This window comes from Amblyomma maculatum, chromosome 8 (assembly GCF_055883805.1).
Source record: "Amblyomma maculatum isolate TAMU_Amacu chromosome 8, ASM5588380v1, whole genome shotgun sequence".
In the NCBI taxonomy this organism is placed as follows: Eukaryota; Metazoa; Arthropoda; class Arachnida; order Ixodida; family Ixodidae; genus Amblyomma; species Amblyomma maculatum.
Genome location: NC_139351.1, coordinates 16,521,741 through 16,548,508, shown reverse-complemented (window position 1 = coordinate 16,548,508; position 26,768 = coordinate 16,521,741). Strand labels below are relative to the sequence as shown.

At 49.1% G+C, this 26,768-nt stretch overlaps 1 protein-coding gene across 1 annotated transcript in view; it reads right to left on the bottom strand.

The window, feature by feature from the left end:
- LOC146180615 (phospholipid-transporting ATPase ABCA3-like) overlaps positions 1 to 23,369 on the bottom strand; it is a 131,579-nt gene extending 108,210 nt beyond the window's left edge. Inside the window, exon 1 of the mRNA XM_084577788.1 lies at positions 23,048 to 23,369. Coding sequence (XP_084433914.1) covers positions 23,048 to 23,369 — 322 coding nt within the window. The remainder of the gene's footprint in view (positions 1 to 23,047) is intronic.
- Between the last annotated feature and the right edge of the window lie 3,399 nt (positions 23,370 to 26,768).

Genomic DNA, 26,768 nt, shown 5'->3' with positions numbered 1-26,768 from the left:
GAGGCTTACAGAGCTCAGCCTGAGCCTTCACTCTCTTAAATTGTGTTTGGCTGCACTGAGAAAGATGTAGCGTGGTGTGTCGATTCAAGAAGGTTGACATGTCAGTTTTTTCTCATAAGGCTATGCGCTATTCGTGTCACGAAAGGAAATAAAGGGCAAAAAGGTTGTTCGTTGTAGAGAAAGGGATGAAGTGCGGCTAGCTTAGCAAATGACTAAAATTCTCAGCATTCTTAGCATTCCATTATAAATCTTCGGCGCGCAGTATAATCTTGGAAGGTGGTCCAATGTGACGATTATCGGATCGTCAGAAGCGGCGCGATGCCTCCACAGAAGGTCGATGCACTCTGGCCGCAAGAATTGGTTTGGTTTGTTTTGTAGGTTTAACTACCGAATGGTAAAATGAAACTTCTTCACGAAAAGTTGTTTCTATACTATGATATATATATATATATATATATATATATATATATATATATATATATATATATATATATATATATATATATATATATCATAGTATAGAAACAACTTTGCTGTTCTCATCACTGTCCCATATATATATATATATATATATATATATATATGGGACAGTGATGAGAACAGCAATGTTTCGTTTCGTAAAAGTAATAAATCAGATGATTGACAGGCTAAGGAGAAGCCTGCGTAGAACTTTTTCGGATTATTTGTTTGAATGCGCAAAGTATGCGCAGTAAGTCAGAAAAGCTTGAATGTATTTTGCTGTCATATTATCCCCACGTAGCCATCATCACAGAAACTTGGCTTCGCGATGATATCCCGGATAACTGCGTATTTCCACCTTCATATTGCTGCTATCGAAAGGATCGTGAAACCAAAGGTACTGCACTCCTTGTGTAACAAGGGCTTTCATCCTTTGCGTTACCAGAAGTTGACAATGCTCACGAAAGCGTATTTTGCAAAGTTGAATTTAGCGGCAGCACAGTCATCACTGCGGGCGTTTACAGGCCACCGGGATCCCCACCAGAATTCTTACTAAAGCTCTACGACCACTTAGAGAAATACCGTGATCAAAATATTATAGTGGCTGGAGACTTTAACCTTCCGGCTATCAACTGGGTGGAAATGAAGTGTGCATCAGTTGACGCCGACAGTTCTGAAGTGTTGCTTGACATTCTACTTGCACGTAACCTTACTCAAACAGTTCTTGTCCCAACACGAGTAACAGATGCTGCTTCCTCAATTTTAGGTTTTCTTTTGTTCTAACAACAGTCAGGATCGTACAACACAAGTTCACGATGGTATTTCTGACCACAGCCTTATTTACTTTGCCTGCGTTTTTCCACGGTGCTCGGGATCTTGCAAGCCGAAACCCATTTTTTATCAAGAATTGCTCAGCTGCCAATGATCTCCAAATCACGCATTATTTAGAGGATTCCCTTTTTACATTCCATGACGATGAAATTGAAGCATTATGGAGTAAGTTTCAATCCTGCTGTCAATGCTGTATCGACAAATTTGTTCCTGAGAGATTGAAAAAGGTTGGTCGACGCTGTTCCCATTGTTCTGTGTTTCAGTACAAACCGCTTTATGGTGGGCTGTCCTTGAATGTCAAAGATGACTCGCGAGAAATAACGAATCAATCGTATATAAGTTCGAAATTTCCAAGGAGCCCTTGGGTAATCAGAGAGCTGCTCCAGATAAAACGCAGGCTAAAAAGCCGTAGAAAATTGAAGCGGATTAATGATGATGTAGTTTCAGAACCAAAAACCAACCCTCGAATGTAGAATGCGAAAATCTCGTGAACGCTATTTCACTGAAACTCTTGACCGGTTCGCGTCAGAAAGCCCCCGAAAATTCTGGCAGTTCCTTGGAAACAAGGCTCATCGGCGGATTGAGCATGTAGCAGTGGGTGGTAATATGGTTACAGACAGCAGGCAGATAGCACAAATATTTAACTGCCATTTTCAAAGCGTATTTTCAAAGTCAGGCAAGTGTTGCTAAGCTGTTCCCGCACCTAGTGAATCACGCACTTTGTTGATTTCCTTGGATGGTGCAATTGGACTGCCACTACGACTAGACGCGAAAAAATCAACTATTCCGGACAAAATTCCCACCATATTTCTTAAGAGATACGCGGAGCTTATGGGCAGATTTCTTGTCATAATTTTTCATTAATTCTTAGAACCTGGTAAAGTACCGACCGATTGGCTTCTGGCTCGTGTAATTCCTCTTTTTAAGAACGGTAACCTTCTAGAAATCAGTAATTATCGACCTGTTTCACTTACGTGTATTTCTTGCAAGGTGCTAGAGCGTATTCTGGTGAAACATCTAAATACTTTCTTGGATAAGCAAAGTATTATAGATAAAGCACAACACGGCTTCCGAAGGGGCTTTTCTACTAACACGCAGTTAATTGTCACCAATAATGAATTTGCTAAATTTAGAGATATGAACACTCTGCTGGATAAAATATTTCTGGACTTCTCAAAGGCTTTTGACTGGGCGTCACATAATAAATTAATCATAAAGATGAAGGCAATATGTATACCTCCCGAAATATGTTGTGCTGTATTGGGTTTTATGGCACATATGCAACTAAGGCCATCATGCGCCAAACTCAGGGTAAAGCAGTTCTTGTTAAAAATAACTCAGAGTTTGTTTATTAACTTTACTTCTTTTAAAAAATCAAAAATAGAAGAAATTTCTACAATGGCATTTTCTCCTAGCAAAAGACGAATGAAATAGAATGTGTTTATTATTGAAACACATCAGGTTTCCTCCTGATTTCCTCATATTTCGTCGTCAACATCATCATCATCAGCCTGATTATACCCACTGCAGGGCGAAGGCCTCTCCCATATTTCTCCACTTAACCCGGTTCTGTGCTAGCTGCATCCACTTGACCCCTGCGAACTTCTTAATCTCATCCGCCCACCTAACTTTCTGCCGCCCCCTGCTACGCTTTCCTTCCCTTGGAATCCAGTTTGTTACCCTCAGCGACCATCGGTTATCCTCTCTTCGCACTACATGTCCTGCCCATGTCCATTTCTTCTTCTTAATTTCTACTAGAATGTCTGTAACTTGAGTTATTTCTCTGACCCACTCTGAACGCTTCCTATCTCTTAATGTTACCCCTACCATTTTTCGTTCCATAGCCCTCTGGGTTGTCCTCAACTTAAGTAGAACTCTCTTGGTTAGCCTCCACGCTTCAGCCCCATAGGTGAGTACAGGCAAGATGCAACTGTTGTATACTTTCCTCTTGAGCGATACCGGTAAGCTGCTAGTCATAATCTGTGAGTGCTTGCCAAATGCGCTCCATCCCAATCATATTCTTCTTGTTATTTCCTTCTCGTGGTCCGGATCTGCGGTTACTACCTGTCCTAAGTAGACATATTCGCCTACTACTTCCAGTATTTCGCTACCTAATGTAAACTGCTGTTCCGTCCCGAGGATGTTGAACATTACCTTAGTCTTCTGCATATTTATTTTCAAGCCTACCTTTCTACTTTTCCTGTCTAGGTCGTCGATCATTATTTGCAGTTCATCCCCCGAGTTGCTTAGTAAGGCAATGTCATCAGCAAATCGCAGATTACTGAGGTATTCTCCATCTACCCTTATCCGTAACTGCTCCCATTCCAAGTCTCTGAATACTTCCTCTAAACAAGCTGTGAATAGTACTGGGGAGATTGTGTCTCCTTGCCTAACACCTTTCTTTATGGGAATTTTGTTACTTTCTTTATGCAGAACTATGGTTGCTGTGCAGCCACTATATATATCTTCCAGCACTTTCACGTACGGCTCGTCTACCCCCTGATTTCGCAATGCCTGCATCACCGCCGAGGTTTCAACTGAGTCAAATGCTTTTTCGTAATCAATGAATGCTATGTATAAGGGCTGGTTATATTCCGAGCATTTTTCTATCACCTGATTGATGGTATGGATATGATCGATAGTAGAGTACCCTTTCCGAAACCCTGCTTGATCCTTTGCTTGATTGCAGTCTAAGGTTGTCCTGATTCTATTAGCGATTACCTTAGTAAATACCTTATACGTAACAAACAGTAAGCTGATTGGTCTGTAATTTTTAAGGTCCTTAGAGTCCCCTTTCTTGTGAATGAGGATAATGTTTGCATTCTTCCATGGTTCCGGTATCGTCGATGACACCAGGCACTGCGTATACAGGGTGGCCAGTTTTTCTAGCACGATATCCCCCCCCCCCCCCCCCCCCCGTCCTTCAGCAAATCTGTAGTTATCTGATCCGCTCCAGCTGATTTCCCCCTTTTCATAGTTTCTAGTGCTTTCTTGACCTCGTCCTTCGTCACTGGTGGAACGTCTGACTGTTTTTCCCTACCGCCAATCTCATTACGGTCCTGACTACTTTGGCTATTGTAGAGATCTGTATAGAACTCCTCGGCTACTTTGACTATCTTTTCCATATTAGTGATGACGTTGCCCGCCTTGTCCCTTATCGCATACATCTGGTTTTTGCCTATGCCCAATTTCTTCTTTACCGCTTTAAGGCTTCCCCCGTTCTTTACAGCATGCTCAATTTTCTCCATGTTATACTTCCTTATATCGGCCACCTTGCGCTTATTGATTAGCTTTGATATCTCGGCCAATTCGATCTGGTCTGTTGGATTGGAAGCTTTCATACTCTGACGTTTGTTAATCAAATCTTTCGTTTCCTTAGACAGCTTGCCGGTATCCTCTCTAGCTATCCTACCGCCTACTTCTACCGCGCACTCAGTAATGATATCTCTGAAATTATTGTTCCTTGCCTCTAGGGTAATGTCGCCATCCTCAGTTAGAGCTGAAAACCTATTCTGTAGCGAGATCCTGAACTCTTCTGCCCTCCCCCTCACCGCTAATTCGTTTATGGGTTTCTTTCTTACTAATCTGTTGCGTTCCTTCTTCAGATTTAAGCTAATTCGGCACCTCACCATCCTGTGGTCACTGCATCGCACTTTCCCGACTACCTCTACATCTTGCATAATGGCGGGGGTTGAACACATTATGAAGTCTATTTCATTTTTAGTCTCTCCGTTAGGACTTTTCCATGTCCATTTTCGGTTCTTCCGTTTGCTGAAGAAGGTATTCATGATTCGTAAGTTATTGCGCTCTGCAAACTCAACTAGTAACTCCCCCCTGCTATTCCTAGAGCCAATGCCATAGTCACCTACTGCCTTGTCTCCTGCCTGTTTTTTCCCTACCTTGGCATTGAAATCGCCCATTAGTACAGTATACTGCGTCTTTACTTTTCGCATTGCCGATTCTACATCTTCATAGAAGCTTTCAACTGCCTGGTCATCATAACTACATGTACTGTGCATAGGCCTGTACAACCTTCAGTTTATACCGCTTATTAAGCCTAATTACGATGCCTGCAACCCTCTCATTATTACTATAGAATTCATCTATATTACCCGCTATATACTTATTGACAAGGAAACCTACTCCTAAGTGCCGGCTCTCTGGTAAGCCTCGATAACACAGTACATGCCCATCCTTCAGTACAGTATATGCCTCATTCGGCCTCCTAACCTCACTAAGCCCTATGACATCCCATTTCATGCCCTCTAGTTCCTCTAACAGCACTGCTAAGCTAGCTTCACTAGCTAGGGTTCTAGCATTAAACGTTGCCAGGGTCAGTTTCCAATGGCGGCCTGTCCAGCGGAGCCAGGCTTTCTTAGCACCCCCTGCTGCGTCACAGGTCTGACCGCCGCCGTGGTCAGTTGTTCCGCAGCCGCAGCATGATATTAAAATGTGGTTTACTGTCAGTTGTTGATTGCATGTCTCACATGTAGGTTTTTCTTGTCCGAGGAGTATGAAGCTGTGTGTGAGATGTGTATGTCCAATGCGGAGGTGACACAAGATCACTCCAAAAAAGCGCTCTTTATGTTATTTGTTTCATTATCCCATGAAACCTGACATTAAGCTCTTAGTTTAGTCATTATAAATTTGATACAGTCTTTATGGGGTATGTTGACGTGATTTGTTTCAGTGCTATGTTCGCGTGATGCACATTCGTCCGCTTTTTCATTCCCCCTGATCCCCACGTGGCTGGGGACCCAGCACACTTTTATAATCTGTTCTTTTTTATTGACTTTTACGACATTGTGGATGATATCTCCAATTATGCAGAGGTAGACGGAGCGTGCTCTAACATTTAGACGTTTACTCGGGTGTGCCTCAGCTGGATCTGCACTAGGACCGGTCTTATTTAATATTTACATCAATGATCTCGTCGATTCACTGAATTCACCGGCCTCAATTAAGCTGTTCGCTGATTACTGTGCCATTTTTAAAACCATAATTTTCTTTCTGATCAACTTGAGCTAAACGAAAATCTAAAATTGCTAGCAGAATGATACGACAAATGGGACATGATAATTATTTTGACAAAACAATTCACATGTGCCTTCAGTTCAGTTCAGTCGTTCAGTCGTGACCGACTCTTCGTGACCCTATGGACCACATCACGCCACGCTTTCCGGCCTCTCACTATCTCCCTAACATCACATAACTTCATCTGCAGCGCCTCGAGGATGCCATCTAACCATCGCGTTCGCTGCCTACCCCTTCTCCGGAGACCCTCAACCTTTCCCAACATCAAAACTTATTCCAGCGACTCCTCTCATATCATCAGATGCCCAAAGTATCTGAGCTCTTTATAACTTCAGAATTTGACCCTCCAATGAGCAGTCAGGGTTTATGGTAGACAATATCTACTGATTTGATCTTCTGGCAGTCCAAGGAACTCTCAAGAGTCTCCGCCAGCACCACAATTCAAACGCGTCAATTCTTCGGCAGTCAGCCTTCTTCACAGTCCAAATATCGCATCCAAACATCACAACTGGAAAGACCATTAATGTCTCTGCTCTTTACTAGGCGATCAAGGCTAGCCATGGCTCTCTTTCCCAGAAGCAGGCGTCTCCTAATTTTATGGCTGCAGTCTCCTTCCGAGGTAATCTTGGAGCCCAAGAAGAGAAAATCTGTCACAGCTTCCACTTCTTGTCCATTGATGCTCCAGGACTTGATAGGGCAAGACGCCATGATCTTTGTCTTTTTAATGTTCAGTTTAAGCCCAAACTTCTCACTCTCTTCTTGTACGCACATCAGAAGTCTCTTGAGTTCCACTTCACTTTCTGCCATTAAAGTGGTATCGTCCGTATATCTAAGGTTGTTAATACGTTTTCCAGCAATCTTCACTCCATCTGAAGAGTCGTCCAGACCGGCCTTCCTCATGATGCACTCAGTATATAGGTTAAATAGGCAGGGTGACAGTATGCAGCCTTGTCTCACTCCATTCTCAATCGGGAACCAATCAGTAAGACCACGCCCAGTTCTGACTGTGGCCTCTTGCCCTTCATACAGGTTCCTGAGGAGACAGATGAGGTGAATTGGAACACCCTCTCTTGGAGTGCTTGCCACAATCTGCTGTGATCTACGCAGTCAAACGCTTTCGCATAATCAATAAAGCAGAAGTAGATTGGTTTCTGGAACTCTCTTGCTTTCTCCATGATCCACCGAAGATTGGCAATTTGGTCTCTAGTTCCTCTTCCCTTGCGAAACCCAGCTTTCACGTCCGGAAGCTCCCGATCCACGTACTGCTGGAGCCTACCTTGGAGGATTTTCAACATCACCTTGCTAGCATGCGAAATAGGTTTGGTTTGGTTAATGTGGTTTAACGTCCCAAAGCAACTCAGGCTATGAGAGACGCCGTAGTGGAGAACTCCGGAAATTTCGACCACCTGGGGTTCTTTAACGTGCACAAACATCGCACAGCACACGGGCGCCTTGCTTCTCGCCTCCATCGAAAAGCTGCCGCCGAGGCCGGAATTCGATCCCGCGTCCTTGGGCACAGTAGTCGAGCGCCGTAACCACTGCGCCACCCCGGCGGGGTGCATGCGAAATAAACGCGATCGTGCGGCAGTTGGAACAATCTTTGGCACTGCCTTTCTTTGGAATGGGGATGTAAACTGACCTCCTCCAATCCTGTGGCCACTGCAGGGTTGTCCAAATTTGCTGACATAATGTATACAGAACGTTAAAAGCGTCATGGTTGAGGTTTTGAAGCAACTCAGCTGGAATGCCATCAATTCCGCTAGATTTGTTCTTAGCAAGGCTGGCTAAGGCCCATTCAACTTCACTCCAGGATGCCCGGCTCGAGATCAGTAATCACAACCGTCTTATGTTAGGTTTGCACATCCGGGTCCTTCTTGCACAGTTCTTCTGTGTATTCCTGCACCTCTTCTTTATCTCGGAGGCTTCAGTGAGGTCCATGCCTAGTTTGTCCTTTATCACGCCCAGCTTAGCACAGAAGCTTCCTTTGATATCTTTGATTGTCTTATACAGAGCTCTTGTATTCCTCAATGTGCCTTACCAATAAAACAAAACAGGCTGGAATTTCTTTACAGCATGGGTAGCAAGATAATTAAACGAGGAATATAAGCATTTAGGAGTTACAGTTACATTCGGGCTTCAATGGACAGCGCACATTGATAACGTGGGCTCTTCAGGCTCGTAAAAAAACTAGGTTTATTAAAACAAATTAGGCAGCTCAACAGCTGCACTGAGAAACAAGACGTACAAAGCCATTGTGATACCCTCTTTGGAGTACTCGAGCATTGTGTGGGACCCTCACACGAAGGTAGAAATAGAAAAACTTCAAAGATTGGCCGTTCGTTTTATTTATAACCGCTATAAACGCCGAGACTCTCCACCTGCTATGGTAAACGACGCAAACCTGGAGTGCTTGAATGAACGCAGAAAAAATTCGGGAATTAAATTCCTTAGTCTCTTATATTTTTCCGAACTAGGTATTGATCCACAAGAATACAGAACTAAATATATTTAGTTATGTATTAGGATTAAGGTCAGTTTTTTTGTACTTTGTTTTATACCGTGCCTCTCCTGTTTGGACCATGTTTGGCACGCAGTATGTCATAAATAAATAAAGATAAAGCGACTCAGGCTATGAGAGACGCTTTAAAGGTCAACTCCAGAAGTTTGGACCACTTCGGGTTCTTTAACGTGCACTGAAATCACACGGCACGCGAATGGCTCTCGGTTTCGCCTCCATCGAAACAGCCGCCGGCGGTCGGGTTCGAACCCAAGTACTCTGATGCAATCGTTGGGCATCTAAACTACTGCGTCAGCGACGAGGTGCACCAGAACCGTGACTCTAGATACGACGCGTACAAGGCGCGCATTACAGTTAAGAGCGTCAAATGACATTGATCGAACAACGTGCCCCCGTCACCCAATCTCATGTGATTGAGCGCAGCTGTTGCGGCAGCGTGCACATGCGCGAAGCCTCCATTACCGTCTTCCACCTCTCTGCGGCGCCACGAATGCCTCTGGTGACTTCTTTCCTCCTCTCCACAACGTACGATATCAGCGGTGCGCGCATGCGCACAATAGTCTAGGTGATCAACACCACCTCTTTGATGCGCAGCGCATCAACAACCTTACCCTCCGCATCAACAACCTTACCACCAGGCAGACATCTCCTGTTTCCATTAAAATAACTCTCTCTCTCTGTTTCTCCTCCGCGGTGGCACGTGACACACGTGACTACCCTCTGCATTCCTTCCTTCCACAATCGCTGGTGTGCGCGCCGCGTACGTGACTGTGAACATCTGTGGCTCTATAGAGGTCTAACTGCGAAGCCAGAGGTCATAACTCACCGGGGTATGATCATAACAGGGGTAGAGCCATCGCTCTGAAACATAAGGTGTTTATTTAACCCTGAATAATGTATTTTTCTCTCTTCTGGGTTTATTAAATAGCAATTTCGACATGTGCTTCTGCACCCGACTTGACAAAAGGTAAAAGCGCACAGGAAGACACACACTCGAGTGAAGACGACACAGGACTAGCGCGTGTCCTGTGTCGTCTTCACTCGAGTGTGTGTCTTCCTGTGTGCTTTTACCTTTCGTCAAGTTACAATGCACCATCTAGTTTGTTAAACTATCTTTCTGTACCCTACTGGCGCAAGCTTGAGGAGGCACGAGGTCCGGCGTAAATGCGAAAATCCTTCTATAGCAGCTCGTATTCTCGAAAAAAACAGTGGCAGGAGTCCAATCCGGCTGTGCCTAGTTGACGAGCGTAAGCTGTTTCCATCGCGCTGGGCTACATAGGCAGTATAATTCAGTCTGACCCTTGCAACGAGGTATAGATGTTGATGGCTCGGGCACCGCAACTCCCATGGGAGTGAGCCGCAGTTAAGCAGCTTATATACCCTATCTAAGCAACCGTCAAGTGGTGGTGACAGCACCGGATTACGTACACCAGCGGCGAGGCAGAGGAGGCGCAAGCGGCGTAGTTGATGGTCACGTGATTGCGAGGCTGACGTCACTCGAGTTTCGGCCTGTGGAGAGCCGATGGAGAGCGTGCACGCGGTGCAGCTGTGGCGAGGCGCAGACGAAACTGGCGCATGCACCGTACCTAGTTTGTGCACGCGAGTGACCTTGAAGAATGGTAGCAGTAGAGCTAAATTGCATCACCCGCAGCAGTGATTTAGGGATTGACACGTGGCTTCTAACCCGGAGTTACCAGAGTGCGAACTCAACTGCGGGGCCGCCTTTCTATGGAGGCGAAACGCAAATGTATCCATGTGGTTTGAGGTAGTCCTAGTTGGTCGAAATTATTCCGGAGCACTAAACTACAGCGCCAATCTTTTTCTCCCATCTTCCCCCTTATTCTCACTGAATGATTCAGTTGTACGTCGAGAAGAGTATACTAAACCTTTTGCCCAGCCCACTTGACTACTAGCATACTAAGCCTTTTGCCCAGCCCACCTGACCACTGTAGCGGAATGCTCGGGTTCGAGCCCGACCGCCAGAGGCTGCGTTTCGATAGAGGCGTAACGGATGGGCATGCCGGGGGCGGGGAAGAGGACGCCCTTTCCCAATGGAAATAAAAGTTTTCCAACCAGCCAAAACCGTATGCTTTGCGAAGTTACTCCGCCGCTCTCCACTATAGTACCTCTCTGCCTTTTTTTCAGCCCTACCTTCCTCATTTCTCTTACGCCCGTTTCTGCTGTGCGCAGAAGTGTGACAGATACTGTGATTTTCCTTTCATATAAACCAAGTTGAAATTTACTTTTGCATGTAGGCTCTACGGCTACAGCTAAAGGTTTATGCTTAGGAGTATTTTAATGAATGTGTGCTGGATAAACCCTAAAAGCATATTTTTTCACTGCTGGACTCGGATGCAGCCGGATGAGCGGTTCTCTTCGTAACCTTTCTGTAGCTGGATTTAGCTTGACCAGCTCTAAATGCACATATGTGCTTCGCGCTATAGTTACCACTCGATCGCGAAGTGGTGGTGGTGATGATGGGGAAAATATTTATTAGGCTTTACAGTGTCCTGCCCCTTTGCATAGCATAATAAATGTTTTATCACGCTTCCAACAGTGTGCTCGGATCAGTCCATAAAGGACTGGTCCTGACAAGCACTAGGCGGAGATCGCTACAGTTCGGGACTCCAGTGGCGGTGGCCGCCGCCCGGGCACGCCCAACTAACGCGCTTTCTCTCACCGGGATGCTTTTTCCTTCCTATCCGATCAGGAAGCAGATTTTAATCCGGTCTATACCTTGCAAAATATTACAATGTACTATCAAGATAGCCATCGCCTTTACCCCAGTCTGTGTAAGGACCTCAAGAAGCCAGATGAGGACTCCTTCTCCGCCTTCTCATCAGTACATTGCTGTGCCCAGCAGCCCTAAAACATTTGACCCTTCGTTAAAGAGCTGCTACACGCACTGTAAAGCGGTTCCTTTGGACACCTATTGCATCGTGTGGGCCTGTCCCTCCAACTCAGCTATTCCCCTAATACACAACCTAACCAGTGAGGATCGCGAGATGGGTGCCAAATAAAAGAGACGCCTCTGTATATACTGTGCATCATTCTCCATCACGGTATTTGCCAATCACGTTCTTCCTTCGCACTAAAGCAGTGTACTCGAGTTCTTCACAGGTGCACACGAGGTATGTTTGGACTGTCGCCCAGTTTTGTGACTTTGAGACAGAAGCACCAAGCAACATAGGCTGACCACAGACGAATGGTCGAAACATCTAGCGCGTGAATTGTTCAGGATAGCTTCGTGGTCAAGCTATCCAACACAACGGCTCATTTGCTTATGGACGCTTGGCGGCTAGCCCGAAAACGCGGGTTCAGTCCGGGCGGAGGCGACCGTGTTTAGATAGGTTCAACATGCAAGGGCCCATCTACTTTGCAATGTCAATGCACAGCAGTGAATCCTAGGCTATTGAAGTTTTCAATTTTATTTCAATTTATTTTCAACTCAAGGTTGAAGGCCCTCAGGCGAAAAAAGCTGTTCTAGAACAGTAGTTATTCCAGAGTACTTAACTTTGGTGACTCTCATGCCACATATCCTTTAGAGACTTTAAAGCCATTGTAGCTAATGTTGTAGCCATTACTATGGCACCTCAAAGTTTTGTTGCGATAACAACATTATGCCAGGTTTCAGCTCGTGGCGTAGCCTGTGGCCGGTGGGCACGAATCCCCTTGAACAGCCGTTGCTTAGCCACCGTTTCAGCCGAGCTCCGCCAAGTGGCGCCGCAGTCGGCGCCGCGCCACTGCCGCTCGCTCCCGCCAGATGTTTTGCCTTGTTTTGTTGCGAAAGCAACACTCCGACCACCAAAAGGAGACCTCGGGTGGCCAAGAAGCAGCAACTTACCGCCGCCTGCAAACTAATACCTTTATTACACCATTTCTCCTAAACATCTGGTACCCCTCCCTTTATTCCCCGAACTGCCCACATTGCGGTGAGCGGGCAACGCTCTACCACATGGTTTGGGCGTGTCAAGTTCCCCTTCTCTAAGCCCTCTCCCCCACCCCTGCATGGAAGATTGGGAGGCCGCCCTGCAGGACCCCTGCCCGGAACGCCAGCAATGGCTGGCTCGCCGCGCTGTTACTGCAGCCACGGCCAACGGGACCCTGGACTGAGGGTCCCTCCCCCTCGCTGACTAAATAAATAAAGATGTTTTGTCCTCCTCCTCCTCCGCCAGACGTTTTGCCTTTTGTTGCGAAAGCAACACTCCGACAGCCAAAGTGAGATATCGGGTGGTCGCAGCTACGCCGTGAAAAAGCGTAGCTATTTGTCTCCACCGGGGATCGAACTTCCATCTCTCAGGCAGGCCGCGCGGCGTTCGGAGCCTGCGGACGTATTTCACATCGGCTCCTGTGGTTTTCAACTTACGTGGCAGAATTACGACCTGAAACGACCTGATCGCCATCACATCGGTCAGTGAAGGTGCTCCGCGCCAGTTTGAGGCATTTTCGGACAATCTATGTCCATATTTTCTCATCTTTTGAAGATTTCTTCTTCGTGCCGAGCGCGTCTCGTCAGGCCTAACTCACCAAGGGCTCAAACATTTGCCGGTTAGGCCTAGCGCCGCCGGCTGCTCATCGCCCAAACTCCTTTACTGCTTCATCTTTCAAGATGGAAGTTGGTGTAGAAGAAGAAGATATTTCACCAGAAGAATTTTATAACGATCCTCGTTGGACCCGTGCGTTGCGGGCCTGGAACAAGCTCTACCCCAACCTGAAGCAAGCCTCGGACAGCGGCGCGTCCGCGTCTGCTGGAGCCTCGACAAGTTCGGACAACCTTGCTTCCGCGCCGAAAGGCAAGACTTCCACTCTCAAGCTGAAGAGGCATGCTCCTCTTCCCCGGTTGCAGACATCGGACTACAAGGTTGTTTTCCGACCGGGCGGGGGCTTGGATCTTCGCCTAATAAATGGAGGTGCACTTCTGCCTCTGATCTGTGCTGAAGCAGTAGTCGACTACCACGAAGCCAGAATCAATGACAAGTTGCGCATCAACCCGCACAACAACTCTTTCACGGTGAGCACACCTTCTGAAACTCGAATGAAACAGTTTGTCCGCATGCAAGGACTTCGCCTCAACGACCAGATGTACCCCCTGAAAGCTTATGTCGCGGCCCCCGACAACGCCGTAAGAGGCATTATTTACAAAGCCGTCTACAATCAGACACAAGAGGAAATCTTCCAAGACCTTGTGGCCCTTAATCAGAATATTCACCATCGCCGACGCCCGGCAGCTCGGCAGGACCAAGTCAATTTTAGCCACGTTCATCGACACCGCGGAAGTACCGCGTCAACTGAACTTCTACGGCACTATTTATTCTTGCTATCCATTCAAGGCAAAAGTTGAAGCTTGCTTCAACTGTCGGAAGCCTGGACACCGTGCCGACGTCTGTCCCAAGGAGAAGACTGACCTGTTTTTCCGCTGCGGCGTTGCCCATCCACCCAAGCAAACGCCGGACTGCACGCCCAGGTACATCTTATGCGGTGAAGCCCACTTCACGGGGACCAAACGCTGCAAAGTGCGCTTCGAACGCTCCGGAAACTCATCCAAAAAATCCACACCATCGATAACGCTTTCGGACGCTCGACCTCCTGAGACAACTCTCAAGTCATCTAGACCATCAAGAAGCCGGTTTCGATCGTCTTCGAAGACGCGCAGCCGCTCCAAGACGGGATCCCGCCATGGCCGCAGCAGAAGCCGCTCGAGGTCCTTCCCGCCACTCCCGGGCCAAACAGTCCAGGAATCGACGAAAGAGGTGAGCTGGAGGCCGCAGTCTTCCCCGCTCGAGCGAGAGAACGCGGAACTTAAAGCTCAGTTAAAAACAGTGTCAAGAAATTGCCGAGCTTAAACGGCAGCTACAACTCCTTTTAAGGCGAGAGCCGTCCCCTGCAGTATTGCAAACCCAAGCACCTCCCACCATTTCCAAAACTTCTTCAAACTCTCCCCCCTCCGCGTCCTCTTCGCGCGCTACGTCGCCTGCTCGTGGCGTTCCCGCAAAACGCAAGATAGCCACTGGGGTAGTTACTTCCGAGCCATCAATGCCAGACCAGACTGCCCTCCTTATGACGGCAATGCAGTCCCTGGAACGCTCTGTACAATCTTTCCTCGCCGAAACCCAGAACTGGATGACGAACGCCGCAAAATGACTAGAGGCTATTGAGAAGCGTCAAAGTGCTCAAGAAGCCTCGTGTTCTTAAATCCAAACCCAAGTTTGTGAGCTTCTCCCCAGAGGTTGCACTGTACTACCCATCCCTTTAGCTATTACTATAGCACCCAACATGGCGGCACACCCTAACAGAATTAGCGTGTGGCAGTGGAACTGCAGAGGTTTCCGCACAAAGCGGAATAATCTGCAACTTCACTTATCTACCATATGCCTTAGCGAGATACCGGCAGCGATAGCGCTGCAGGAGACGCTTGTTTCGGTTAAGCTCCGCGACTATACTACTTACGAGCCCTCCACCCAGCCTCAATCCAGGGTAGCGTCGTTGGTGCACCGCAACTTTACTGCGTTCGAACACCCTCTTGAGGTGAATGACGTGGATGGTCTCTTGCTGGAACTCCTACCCCGCACACGAAAAGCACACACCCTTTTTGTTCTCAACCTCTATAGCCCTCCCAAGAGCCCTCCTGCCCCCCTTATTGGCGCAATCAAGAAAGCCCTCACAGTTAGCGCGGGAAGATCCCTACTAGTGGTTGGCGACTTCAATGCTAGCCATACCAGCTGGGGTTACCGAAAGAACTGCCGTAAGGGTACGGCAATTTTGTCCTTCGTTCAGGACGAAGGGCTTTCTATTCTCAACGACACCTCCTATCCCACCCGAATTGGATCTAGCGTTCAGCACGACACAAGCCCAGACTTGACTCTCTCAAAATGCGTTCGAGAAAGCCGCTGGACTAATACCACTCACTCATTAGGCAGGGATCATTACATTTTATGCTCCGAGCTCTCCATCTCTTCCCTCACCCCACCCAAACGCAATCGGGCCTGCGTGGTCGATTGGGATCGATTTCGCCGCATACGGCAAAACGCCCCGAACACCATTGTGGACCTGGAGGCCTGGGTGGCATCTCACACAGGATGTGGAGTCGGCGACATCCACTATCCCGGAACCAGACGACACTTCGGCTGCGGATAGTCGCCTTCTCCACATGTGGGAGGCACACGCCAGCCTTCAGAAACGCTGGCTGTCCCAAAAGCATAATCGCACCCTCAAACGGCGAATTTCCCGCCTTGTGAAAGAAATTGAAGCTCATACAAGGGTCCTCGCTCACCAGCAGTGAGGGCAGGTCTGTGATCGTATGAGCGGTAATCTAGGCCTTAAAGACACCTGGTCGCTTTTACGCTACCTCCTTGATCCTGAGCACACCAAGGCCACGCAGCGTAAGAATATTACCCGCATTATTCATCACCTTCCCCTAGACGATGACGTCCTCCTTCAGACCTTAAAAGATCAGTACATCACTACAACCCCTTCTACCCCCTCCCTTCCTACACCGGTTCTCCCAACCCTGCCCTTGATGAGGAAATTTCAGCTGAAGTCAGGGCGGCGATGCACCGCCTCAGGACGACATCAGCTCCACGGACGGACCGAGTCACGAATAAGATGCTTCGTAACTTGGATGACCCGTCTGTCGATGCGGTCACGGACCTCTTCAACCAATGCTGGCGTACGGGAACCCTTCCGGCCCAGTGGACACACGCCCGTATCACATTTATCCCTAAACCTGGCAAACCACTAGACATCAAGAATCTCCGACCCATATCTCTAACTTCCTGTCTTGGCAAACTCTTTGAACATGTTGTGCTCGCACGCCTCCAGAACCACATAGATGACCACAACCTCTTCCTTGACACAATGGTCGGCTTCCGGCCACATCTCTCCACGCAGGATGTTTGCTGCAACTGTCAGAAGATGTCCTTCACCCCCGCCACGCAAAGCGCACCCGAACAATTCTTGCCCTAGATCTCACAAAGGCCTTTGATAATGTCCGTCACGCAGCCATTTTAGATGCTCTCTCATCGCTTCAAGTCGGTTCGCGTGTCCACCAGTACATATCCGCCTTTCTTAGTCATCGCACAGCAGAAATCACCATCGGCTCGCTCTCATCTCCATTTTCAAACTCGGTAGCATTGGCACCCCACAGGGTTCTGTCCTCGCTCCACTGCTTTTTAATATTACCCTTATCCCCATGGCACACGCCTTCAACCAAATCCCTGCCCTGTACCACTCCTTATACGCCGATGATATTACACTGTGGACCACCACAGGTAACATTGGCGCCATGGAAGATACATTATAGGCCGGAGCAGGCATTGTAGTATCTTTTGCCGCAAATGTCGGCTTGGCTTGTTCCCCTACCAAATCGGATCTTCTCATACTCCGACCTCCTAGGTGTAGTACAGACAAAGGCCCTCCTCCTCCCATCTTCTTGACAATTGACAACACCCGGATACCAGAAGTGGACAACATCAGGATTCTTGGTATTCTGATACAAAATAATGGCAAGAATACCGCAATCATCACTAAGCTGACGGTGATGGTTCATCAAACAATCCGCCTCATTCGCCGCATAGCCAATCGCCATCGTGGGATGCGCGAGAATGACCTCAGACGCCTGGTACAGGCATTTGTCCTGAGACGTGTTGTGTACTCGCTCCACTACCTTTTCCTCACGCGGGTGGAGGAAGACAAGGTTAACGCCCTTATCCGACAGGCGTACAAGGCCGCCCTCAACTTACCCCGCTACACTTCCAATGAACGCCTTCTTCATATGGGCATCCATAACTCCCTAGCTGAGCTCACGGAAGCCCACCGCTCAGTCCAGTTGAAGCGATTATCATCTACCCTCACCGGCCGGAACATCCTTGCTCGCATCCATCTCTCACCTCCCGGTCACTGTTCTACATAACATACACTTTCACCTGCGATACACCGCGTTCTTAAGGTGCATCCCCTGCCAAAGAATATGCACCCAGAGCACCATGTCGCTCGCCGCAAGGCACGCGCAGAAGCTCTTCACAAACACTATGGCTTCCAGCCAGAGACCGTTTACGTAGACGCTGCCTCATACCCCTCCGGCCCTGCGTTCGCCCTCAGCGCTGTTTCCAACTCTTTGCAACTGGTCGCGGCCGGTACAACTTTTGCCTCCACTTCCCTGGAGGCGGAGGAGGCGGCGGTTGCCCTCGCCATAGCTACTACCCGAGCCACAACCATCTTTAGCGATTCTAAATCCGCCGTACGGAACTTCGCTCGCAGTCGGATCTCTACCCCAGCCTTCCGGTTCCTCGCCTCCCTCCCCCCACCCGAACACCCTATTCAATTAATATGGGCACCCGCTCACACGGGTAACCCAGGCAACGAGGCAGCTCACTCTTTTGCTCGAGGATACGTCAGCCGAGCAGGGACTGCCACTGCCCGGGGAGATACTCGCGAGCGCATGGTATCCTATCACGAAATCTCTCCCCATTACCGCGATCAACGAACCGTCTACCCTCCTCCTCATAAATCTATGGCTAAGCTACAACATGTGACGTGGCGCCAGCTTCAGTCCCGTACATTCCCATCCCCTGCTTTCTTATCTTTGATCCTACCAGGACTGTTCTCGCCGCAGTGCACCCTGTGTGGGGCACCTAAAGCTGATTTTGAGCATATTATAATCAAATGCTCGGAATTCCACCCTCCAGCCACTTGGAAACTCTCCGACCTCGAGCGATGGGAGGCTGCCGTGTCCAGCTCTGACCCGGCCGTTCAAAAGCGGATGACGGACTGGGCTTTGGGTGTCGCTGGGAAGCACCAGCTTCCGGCCACAACACGCAGCCAAGAGCCGTCCCGTCATTAGCATTTAATCACTTAAGGCTCCCAAATATAAAGTTCTTCACCACCACTACCATCTCTCAGATGGAGGTAGAGTGGTAAGACGCCCGACTACTGTGAGTAACCCGGGTTCGAACCCGACCATGGCGGCTGCGTTTCGATGGAGGCGAAACGAAATGGCGTCCGTGTGCTGTGCGATGTCAGCGCACGTTAATGATCCCTAGGTGGTCGAAATTACTCCGTAGCCCTCCACTACGGCTCCCCTTTCTCTCTTTTCACTTTCACTCCCACCTTCATCCCTTCCCTTACGGCGCGATTCAGGTGTCCACAGAAACTAGTGTGACAGATACTGCGCCTTTCTCTTCCTGTGAACCAATTATCTCTCGAATCCTCGGATCCCCAACCGAGCGCTTTAACCAATTGAGCCACTCCCGGGACCGTGAATAGCGCAGCTCAATTCTCCTTCTCTAGCGTGAGGATGATAGCAGTTATGATAGGCTAATCAGCGGCGTATTTCGGGCAAGCGTGTACTCAGCAAAAAGGGTGCTCAACTGGGTGTCTCCTTTCATATGAGAGGGTGACATCACAATCAGACTCTCAATCTTCCCCTCGTGTCATTGTTTGGCAGAATGGAACTTGACGTGCTTCCTCCGAGGGTGCAAACACTTGGGCTTAAGACAATGCCTTACCACTTTCAGATAACGTAGGGCAGAAGTCCCAGCAGCTGTCGCGAACATCAAAGTCAGCACCGCAACAGTCGCGGAATCTGCCATACGTGCCCAAAAAAATGTTGGCTACAGCGAATGCATTGTTTCGCATCCCTCCCAAAGTGCATCTAGTAGCACGCCTTTCTCTTCATCTTTTTTCCTTCTCTATTTCTCTCCTTTCCGCACGAGGCAGCGGAGGTGGCTGCACTCCCCTGATGGGGCTGGGGTAGGTAGGTCACCACCGCTTGCGGCGGTGGCTAGCCTGCCATCGACTTTATCTGTTGTAGGCCGTCATTGTACCCGCCACCGCTTCAGTGGTGGACGACGGCTGTTGTTGCGGCGCGCGTCTTTCTCTCCCTCTTCCTTTATTTCTTCTCTATTTCTTCTGTCTGCATGAGGCAGCGGAGGTGGCTCAGCTACATAGCCAGTAGCAGGCCCGTGCATTTTCTTTTCCTTCTTCCTACAGCCACAACAGCAACAACAGCAGAGGTGGCTCAGCTACAGTGCCAGTAGCAGGCCCGTGCATTTTCTTTTCCTTCTTCCTACAGCCACAACAACAACAACAACAGTGGAACGTTTTGCTACCAAAGTCGTGGCTTCTGCTACAGATATGCTTCCTGTGAACATGCAGGATATCAAGAATGCCCAAAGTTGTGATGGAGTGCTGGCAGTCACAAGTTTAAGCTGTCCAGTGATACTACACGGCGGCCGTTACGGGTAAACACAACACCATCACCAGGACGTGAAGAAGGTCCCACTGTAACATGCGGCGGATCAGGTGCTGCTGCCTCTTTATTTAGGGGGTGAGGCTGGAGATGTGCGGGATCTGCTGCCCTCAGCACAAAGGGAAGAAGGTGGTGATTCCGCTGCAGAATCGTTCCTCGCTCCGTTTGGACTACGAAGAACATTGGACGCTGTGCCTTGCTCAGACCTGTAGCACGCACGTGGTCGGATCGAACCCAGACCTGTTCACTGGACTGAAGTGATGGCAGATCCCCGACGCGATGACGTCGATTGAAGTCATTTGCAGTCCTTTTCTTGTAAAATTCATCGCTGAGGGCTACCTCCTCCCTTTCAGGCCAGTGTAGACGAAGATTTGCATCCGGCGGGACTCGAGTTCTCAGTTGCCTTCCCATTAGGAGCTGAGCCGGGCTGAAACCACTCACACTTGGTTTATCTCTATAGCCGATAAGGGCCAAGTGAGGATCTTTTCCCTTACGGAAGATGTCCGGACCATTCGCTCTGCCTCTCCGTTAGGCTGTGGGTAATGATCGAGGACTACTGGTCATGTGGTCTAAACATTAAGATGCAGCGAATGCAGCAAATTCACGTCAGGAAAAGGGCGGACCTGAATTAGCCTGTTGCGTTTATCTCATGACGGGTGAACAGGATTTTGAGCACCTCAATGACCACTGGAGCTGTTTTACTTTTCAGTCTCATCAAGTCCGGGAACCGGGAGTAGTAGTCCACTACCATTGGAAGAGATTCATGCCCAGAACTTCCCAGGGACGACCAGGAAGGTTTGTAGGAAGGAGTGATGCCGCTGAATTCACTCGAGTAAGGGCGCACCACAAAGTTGGTTTATCACTACGGCGAATGACGCCATCGATTTCTAGTTTTTCTAGTTCTTGCCGAACAACTTCACGCAGCGGAATTGGTATCCGTCGATGTGCACTAATTGAGAACGACACATCTGTTTCAAGCGAATGGTGTACTCATCTCTGAGCGTGCCGAGGCCATGGAACAGTTCAGCATGAAGCGTCTCAGGAGTGCTGAAAATTTAACTTCAAGAGCTTGGTTGGCTGGTAGACCCAGTAAAGGTACTGAAAGTCACTCAATAACGTAACTAACGATCGACGCTGGGAGCTGGTCTTCCCTTGCCAAGATAGCTGTTGCCAAGGTTGGCCACAGGGCCCTGTCAAAATAGAATCTAACTTGTCGAGCTCAGCCGGGACTCCGGGGAAGTCACTTGGGACTGCGGAAACCTCGGCACCTGTCTACTTTGACCTAAGCTGTGTAGTTGTCGTCTGTGACATTCACATACTTGGCTTTAGCTGGCGACTCGAGAGCATGCATTTGGATAGCATCGAGTTTGGCCTGCCCCGACTATCTTGGAGCGGCAAATTTCAGCAAAATGACCTTGCTTATCGCAACAGTTGCAGATAGAGTTCTTTGCCGGGCACTCCGAGCATGCATGATATGCGCGGCCGCAGACGAAACAGACCGGAATGTCCCGATAGCGTTCCGACTTAGCGTCCGTTGAGCGCGTTCTGGCGTCGACCGGCCGTCGCGAGAACTTTTGAGTCACAGCATTAATGTTGACCTTGCCTTGCGAGGTAGCCTGTGCGAGTGAGCGTTCCTTGTCCGCCTCCTCGAATCGACGAACTTGCGTCCAAGCTTCTTTGAGAGTTAGCTTCGGGCTTCGGGGAGCAGCAAAGCTTTTCGGAGAGACGCGTGTCGAGCAATCCAACGACAAACCTGTCGCGGACCAAGCGTTCTTCCACCGACGGTGACGGGTAGTTGCAAAGTTTGACTGACTTCAACAGTTCTGCATAAAATGCATCGACACTCTCATAAGGTTGCTGAACGCGCTTGTGAAAGCGAGATGACTCATCTGTAGCATTCCTCAGCTCTCGTGCCGGCGCTGCTTCCTTCTCTTCGGCACGTGCCGGACGCATGCCGCGCGAGTTGCTACAAGTTCATTACAGGGATGCAAGAAATGCTCGGAGAAGCGTTTGACAACTGCGTCGTAGGAGGCTGACGCGGCAGCGTCGAGGGAGCCATCAGCCTGCCATGACATTTGAATTCACGTTACCCCTATGCCACGGACAGGAGCTGTCAACTCGGGTCTCCTTTCTTATGGGAGGTGATTGATTAATGGCCCGAAACTTGTCCCAGTTGAAAAGCGCGCATGTTGTCCGAACGCGAAGACGTTTACGATTGAGAGTGAGCAAGATTGGCAAGTGGTCACTACCCCAAGAATTAGAAAGGACTTCCCAGCGTCGAATAAGACGCGGTGATGAGAATGCAAGGTCCAGTGTAGTGTCCGCTTGAGAGGGATGAAGACCGATACGGATCGGTGTTTTAGGTTTGTTGCATAGGAGTGATATCAGAATCAGCCTGCCAGAACATTTTGCATTCTCTTTACCCCTACGACACGCAGGCACGTCCATGGCTTGGTTGAAGCATGGCTTTATACTTGTGGGCTGGTTGCTTAAGCTCTCGTATCATACCCTTAAATGATGAGCTTAAGTGTCCCCGATAATGTAGCACCTTACACTGATAGGCCGTAATAGGGGAATAATGTAGCAGGCAAAAGAAACTTCCGCCATTGCTTTCGCAATTCATTTAGGGTTAACCAGAGCTAAACCACGGCCACTTTTTCAAGGCGAAAAATCTCTAACTTTTCGTCCCTGATTATCTTGCTTCAACTGTAGGTGTGCCAGAAGTGCCAACAAATTTTGACCCAAGTAATAGCTGAAAGCAGTTTAAAAACAGCATTCATTAAAGATCTTCAGACATTAGAAATTCTTGTGTCGCCCTCCACTGTGGCGCCTCTTTTTCTCTCTTTCTCTCTTCAGTTCCACCTTCCTCTTTTCTCTAACTCTCGGCTTAGGCATCCAAATTGTGTAACATATGCTGCGCCTTACCTTTTTCTATAAAACTATTTACGATTTACACTCACTCCACTTTTCTCCGAGTTTCTTGCACACCGTAGCAATCAGATCGTGAAAGAAGGTCTCGTTGGGTGAAAATGCGAGTAAACCTTGCGACCACGACTCGTTGGGCCGTCCCCAGAACTCGATGGCGTCGGCACTGTCGAAGAACTGGTCCTTGTTTGGTCGTGCTCGGTACGGCGCCACTGACTCTTCCCACATTGAGCTAAGCAACAGCAGCATGCATACCAGCTCAAGCAGCGTGACCATGTAGTGACGCCGCACGCGCATCAGCCACACCTGACGCCATGCCACTAGCCCCAGCTGGCTCCAGCAACCGGCGCTTTCCATGGCGGCTTCGCTTTCGGTGATAGTTCAGACTGCCCCGGATGCCCTGCGGGCAGTAAAGCAAAAACATCAGGACTACAGCGAAGGTGCTGGGTAGGCTACCAGCTGTAAGATATTATTCAGAGACGACAAGCATTGAAGCAGCTCAACGCCATGTTTGACGTTTGCTTAAGAAAAAAAGCGCGGGCACAATAATAATAATAATAACAATAATAATAATAACAATAATTGGTTCACAGGAAAGGAAAGGCGCAGTATCGGTCACACTTGTTTCTGTGGACACCTGAACCGCATCGTAAGGGAAAGGAGGAAGGTGGAAGAGAAAGCCGGAAGAGAGAAAAGGGTGCCGTAGTGGCGGGCTCCGGAGTAGACTACTTGGGAATCTTTAACGTGCACTCTCATCGCACAGCGCACGGACGCCTCTTCGTTTCGCCTCCGCTGATCGTATCCAGATAAGCTCAAGGGTCGCATCACCACGTAGGGAGGAGCTAGTCATAACATGGCTCTACCCGAAAAACGCGGCTACGATCCAACGACTATGTCGGGGTCGTCTATCTCCATAAGCCAGCCAGAGGATGGCCAATTCCCCATTTCGGCGGAGCAAGCTGCCATTTTTCAAGTTGTCGAGAACGCACGAGGAGCGGCCAAGCCAAGGTGGTGGTGGTGAAAACTAAATTAGAGAAGGCCAAAACAAAATTATGTTGCCGCCGTTTAGTGGTGGGTAGCCTTCCGGCTGCTGCTCGTGGCCTCTAGGTCACGCCTGGCGTCGACTTCCGCTACCCAGGACGTAAGCCGCTGTTGAATATGCGGCTCCGAGCTGGCCAAAGCAGCCTCCCACAGCTGAGGGCTGTTTAATGACGAGAAGATGGGGGAAAAGTGCTAAGACTCCTCCGAATAATGCAGATGCGGGAGATGCTCGAGCTGCGTCTTCTAAAACATCAGAAACGATTTCGTCCCCACCTTCAGGACGAATCCTGACGACTACGTGATCGTGATTAAGCCACGCACTACGATCGCCCTCAAGACAGCGTTTCAACAAGGTAAGCTCGGCGCTGCCATTTCCCAATACATCGTAGGCAGCATACGAACGCCATCATTTCTTCCAATTGGGAACAAAATATTGTCTGCGGCAAGCAGAACGCCGAGGTAGTTCAGAAGCTGCTCACGGATATTAACACCAGCAAAGGAGAGCTCCCACTTACGGACACCTCAAGCTCACCGGCAACGTGTGTCGCGAAGTGATTACTGTGCATAACCTGGAAACCAGTGACTCCTTGAAACATAATGTGCAGTGGCGTGGTGGAGAACTCGCCCATGTCCACCAACTGGGGAACTCAAACACAGCTGACCTCACTTTCGCGGGACGTGACGTTCCGTGGTACGTCCACTACAACGAAGAACGGACTCCAGTAAGGGGATACAAAAAACAGTGTCAGCGTGCTACCATTGCGGCACACTGGGGCACCGGGCGGGCAATTGTCCCACCCCAGTGAATGAAAAATGCGGCCATTGTGGCCAAAATGTGGGGGCTGGTACTGAGGAGATGGCCCTCGTGAATGCAAACCAGTGTGCCTAATCTGTAGAGGCCCGCACCTCACCAGCTCCCCCAGTGCACGTAAAAATTAATCAGGCCTCAACAGCCAAAGCCCAGGACATCGGGGCCCCCAGCAAAACCAAAACGCCAGCAGGGGACGCAGAACCGCGGTGGTACGCCACCAAATGGAAAGACAGCGACATCAACGCCACCACCGAGAGACGCGGAGTTCCCAGCTGTACGCCCTCCTACTGGCGGCACCGCCAGCAAACAACCCAAGGTAGGCACCTGAGCGAGGATCGCCTCTTCTTCTCTCCTTCCCCTTCCCCTCCCTCCCTGACCACCACCGCCAAGACGCGAGCTCGCCCTTTTGCAAACTCAAAATGAAAAACTAGCCAGCGAGCTTAACCCGCTGAAAGCAAAAATCACTACTCCGCCCTCTTCGAGCGACGAGGAGGAAACCATGACAAGGAGATTTCCTAATCCAGTCGCTTCACGACCCTGGAGACCCGGGTCACCGCTTTTGAAACACAGCCGGCTGATCTTCCCAAAATTATCCATGACACAATCGCGCGTCAGATGGAGTGTCATTGCACAGGTGACGCTAGCCGTAACTCACATTTTCCAAAAATGGATGCGAGAAAATTCGCGCGTGCACGCGTATTCGCCATGAGGGATGTTAACCGCCCCTCAAAATTTAACATTCATTCCCGACGATTTTTCTGAAGACTCCTGCATGTCTGCGTTGGTCATTAGTGGACTAGGAAGCCTTGACAACGTGATCCCATTTTCGGACTCCGACCATGGCCTTCAACCCTAAGTCCAGAGCCAGAACAACTCAGCCGCTTACACTAACACAGTACAACTGCAGAGGTCTCAAGAAGTAGAAGTGGGCTGGTCTTCGCCTCTACCTGACAAATGAATTCATCGTCGCCACGGTTGCCCTTCAGGAACCCGGTACAGGCGTCAAGCTCACAAACAACACTGAATTTCAACACAACCCGCAGACATGTATACTTGTTCACAAGCAATATATTGTGCAGGAGGTCACACTCCCCACAACACCACCATTTGCATACGCGATGGTGTCGGTACTGATCCACCTGTCTGATCCACCTTCTAACCATTCTAAACATTTACTGCCCCCCGAAACTTAAGAACATTAAGATCAGCGATATTTTCACACAAGCTATGCACGTGGCGGGAAGGAACGTGCCCCTTGTCGGTGATTTTAACGCTCCGAGCAAGCTTTGAGGGCACCCCTGGGAGGACACGTGGGAGGAAGCTTGCGTAACTTCTTTCCACACTTGGACTCACCCTCCACACTGTCACTGACCCCGCCAACCCAACACGTGTAGGTATTCGATTCAACGAAACACTTGCCCGGATCTCACATTTACACGCAACATAAACCACGGTGACTGGCTAAACACAGAGGACACTGTATAGGTAGTGACCACTGTATAATCAACACAATGCATGCGTCCGCTGAAACGCCGACAAACACAAGCTTGTATCCTGGACTGGACAACTTTCCGCACCTCTCTGTCGTAGACCCCTTCAGTCGCGATACTATGGAGCCCATACACTACGGTACCCCTTTGTCTTTCCACTTTTGCTCCCACCTTCCTCCTTTCCCTTACAGCGCGATTCAGGTGTCCACAGAACAAGTGTGACAGATACTGTGCCTTTCATTTCTTGTGAACCAATTATTATTATTCTCAACGCGCGTGTTTCTGTCCCTCTTTTTTCTTTCTAATTTCTCCTCTGTCCGCACGAGGTAGCGGAGGGGGCTATGCTATAGAGGCAGTAACAGGCCCATGCATTTTCTTTTCTTTCTTCTTACAGTCGCAAGAGCAACAACTGGG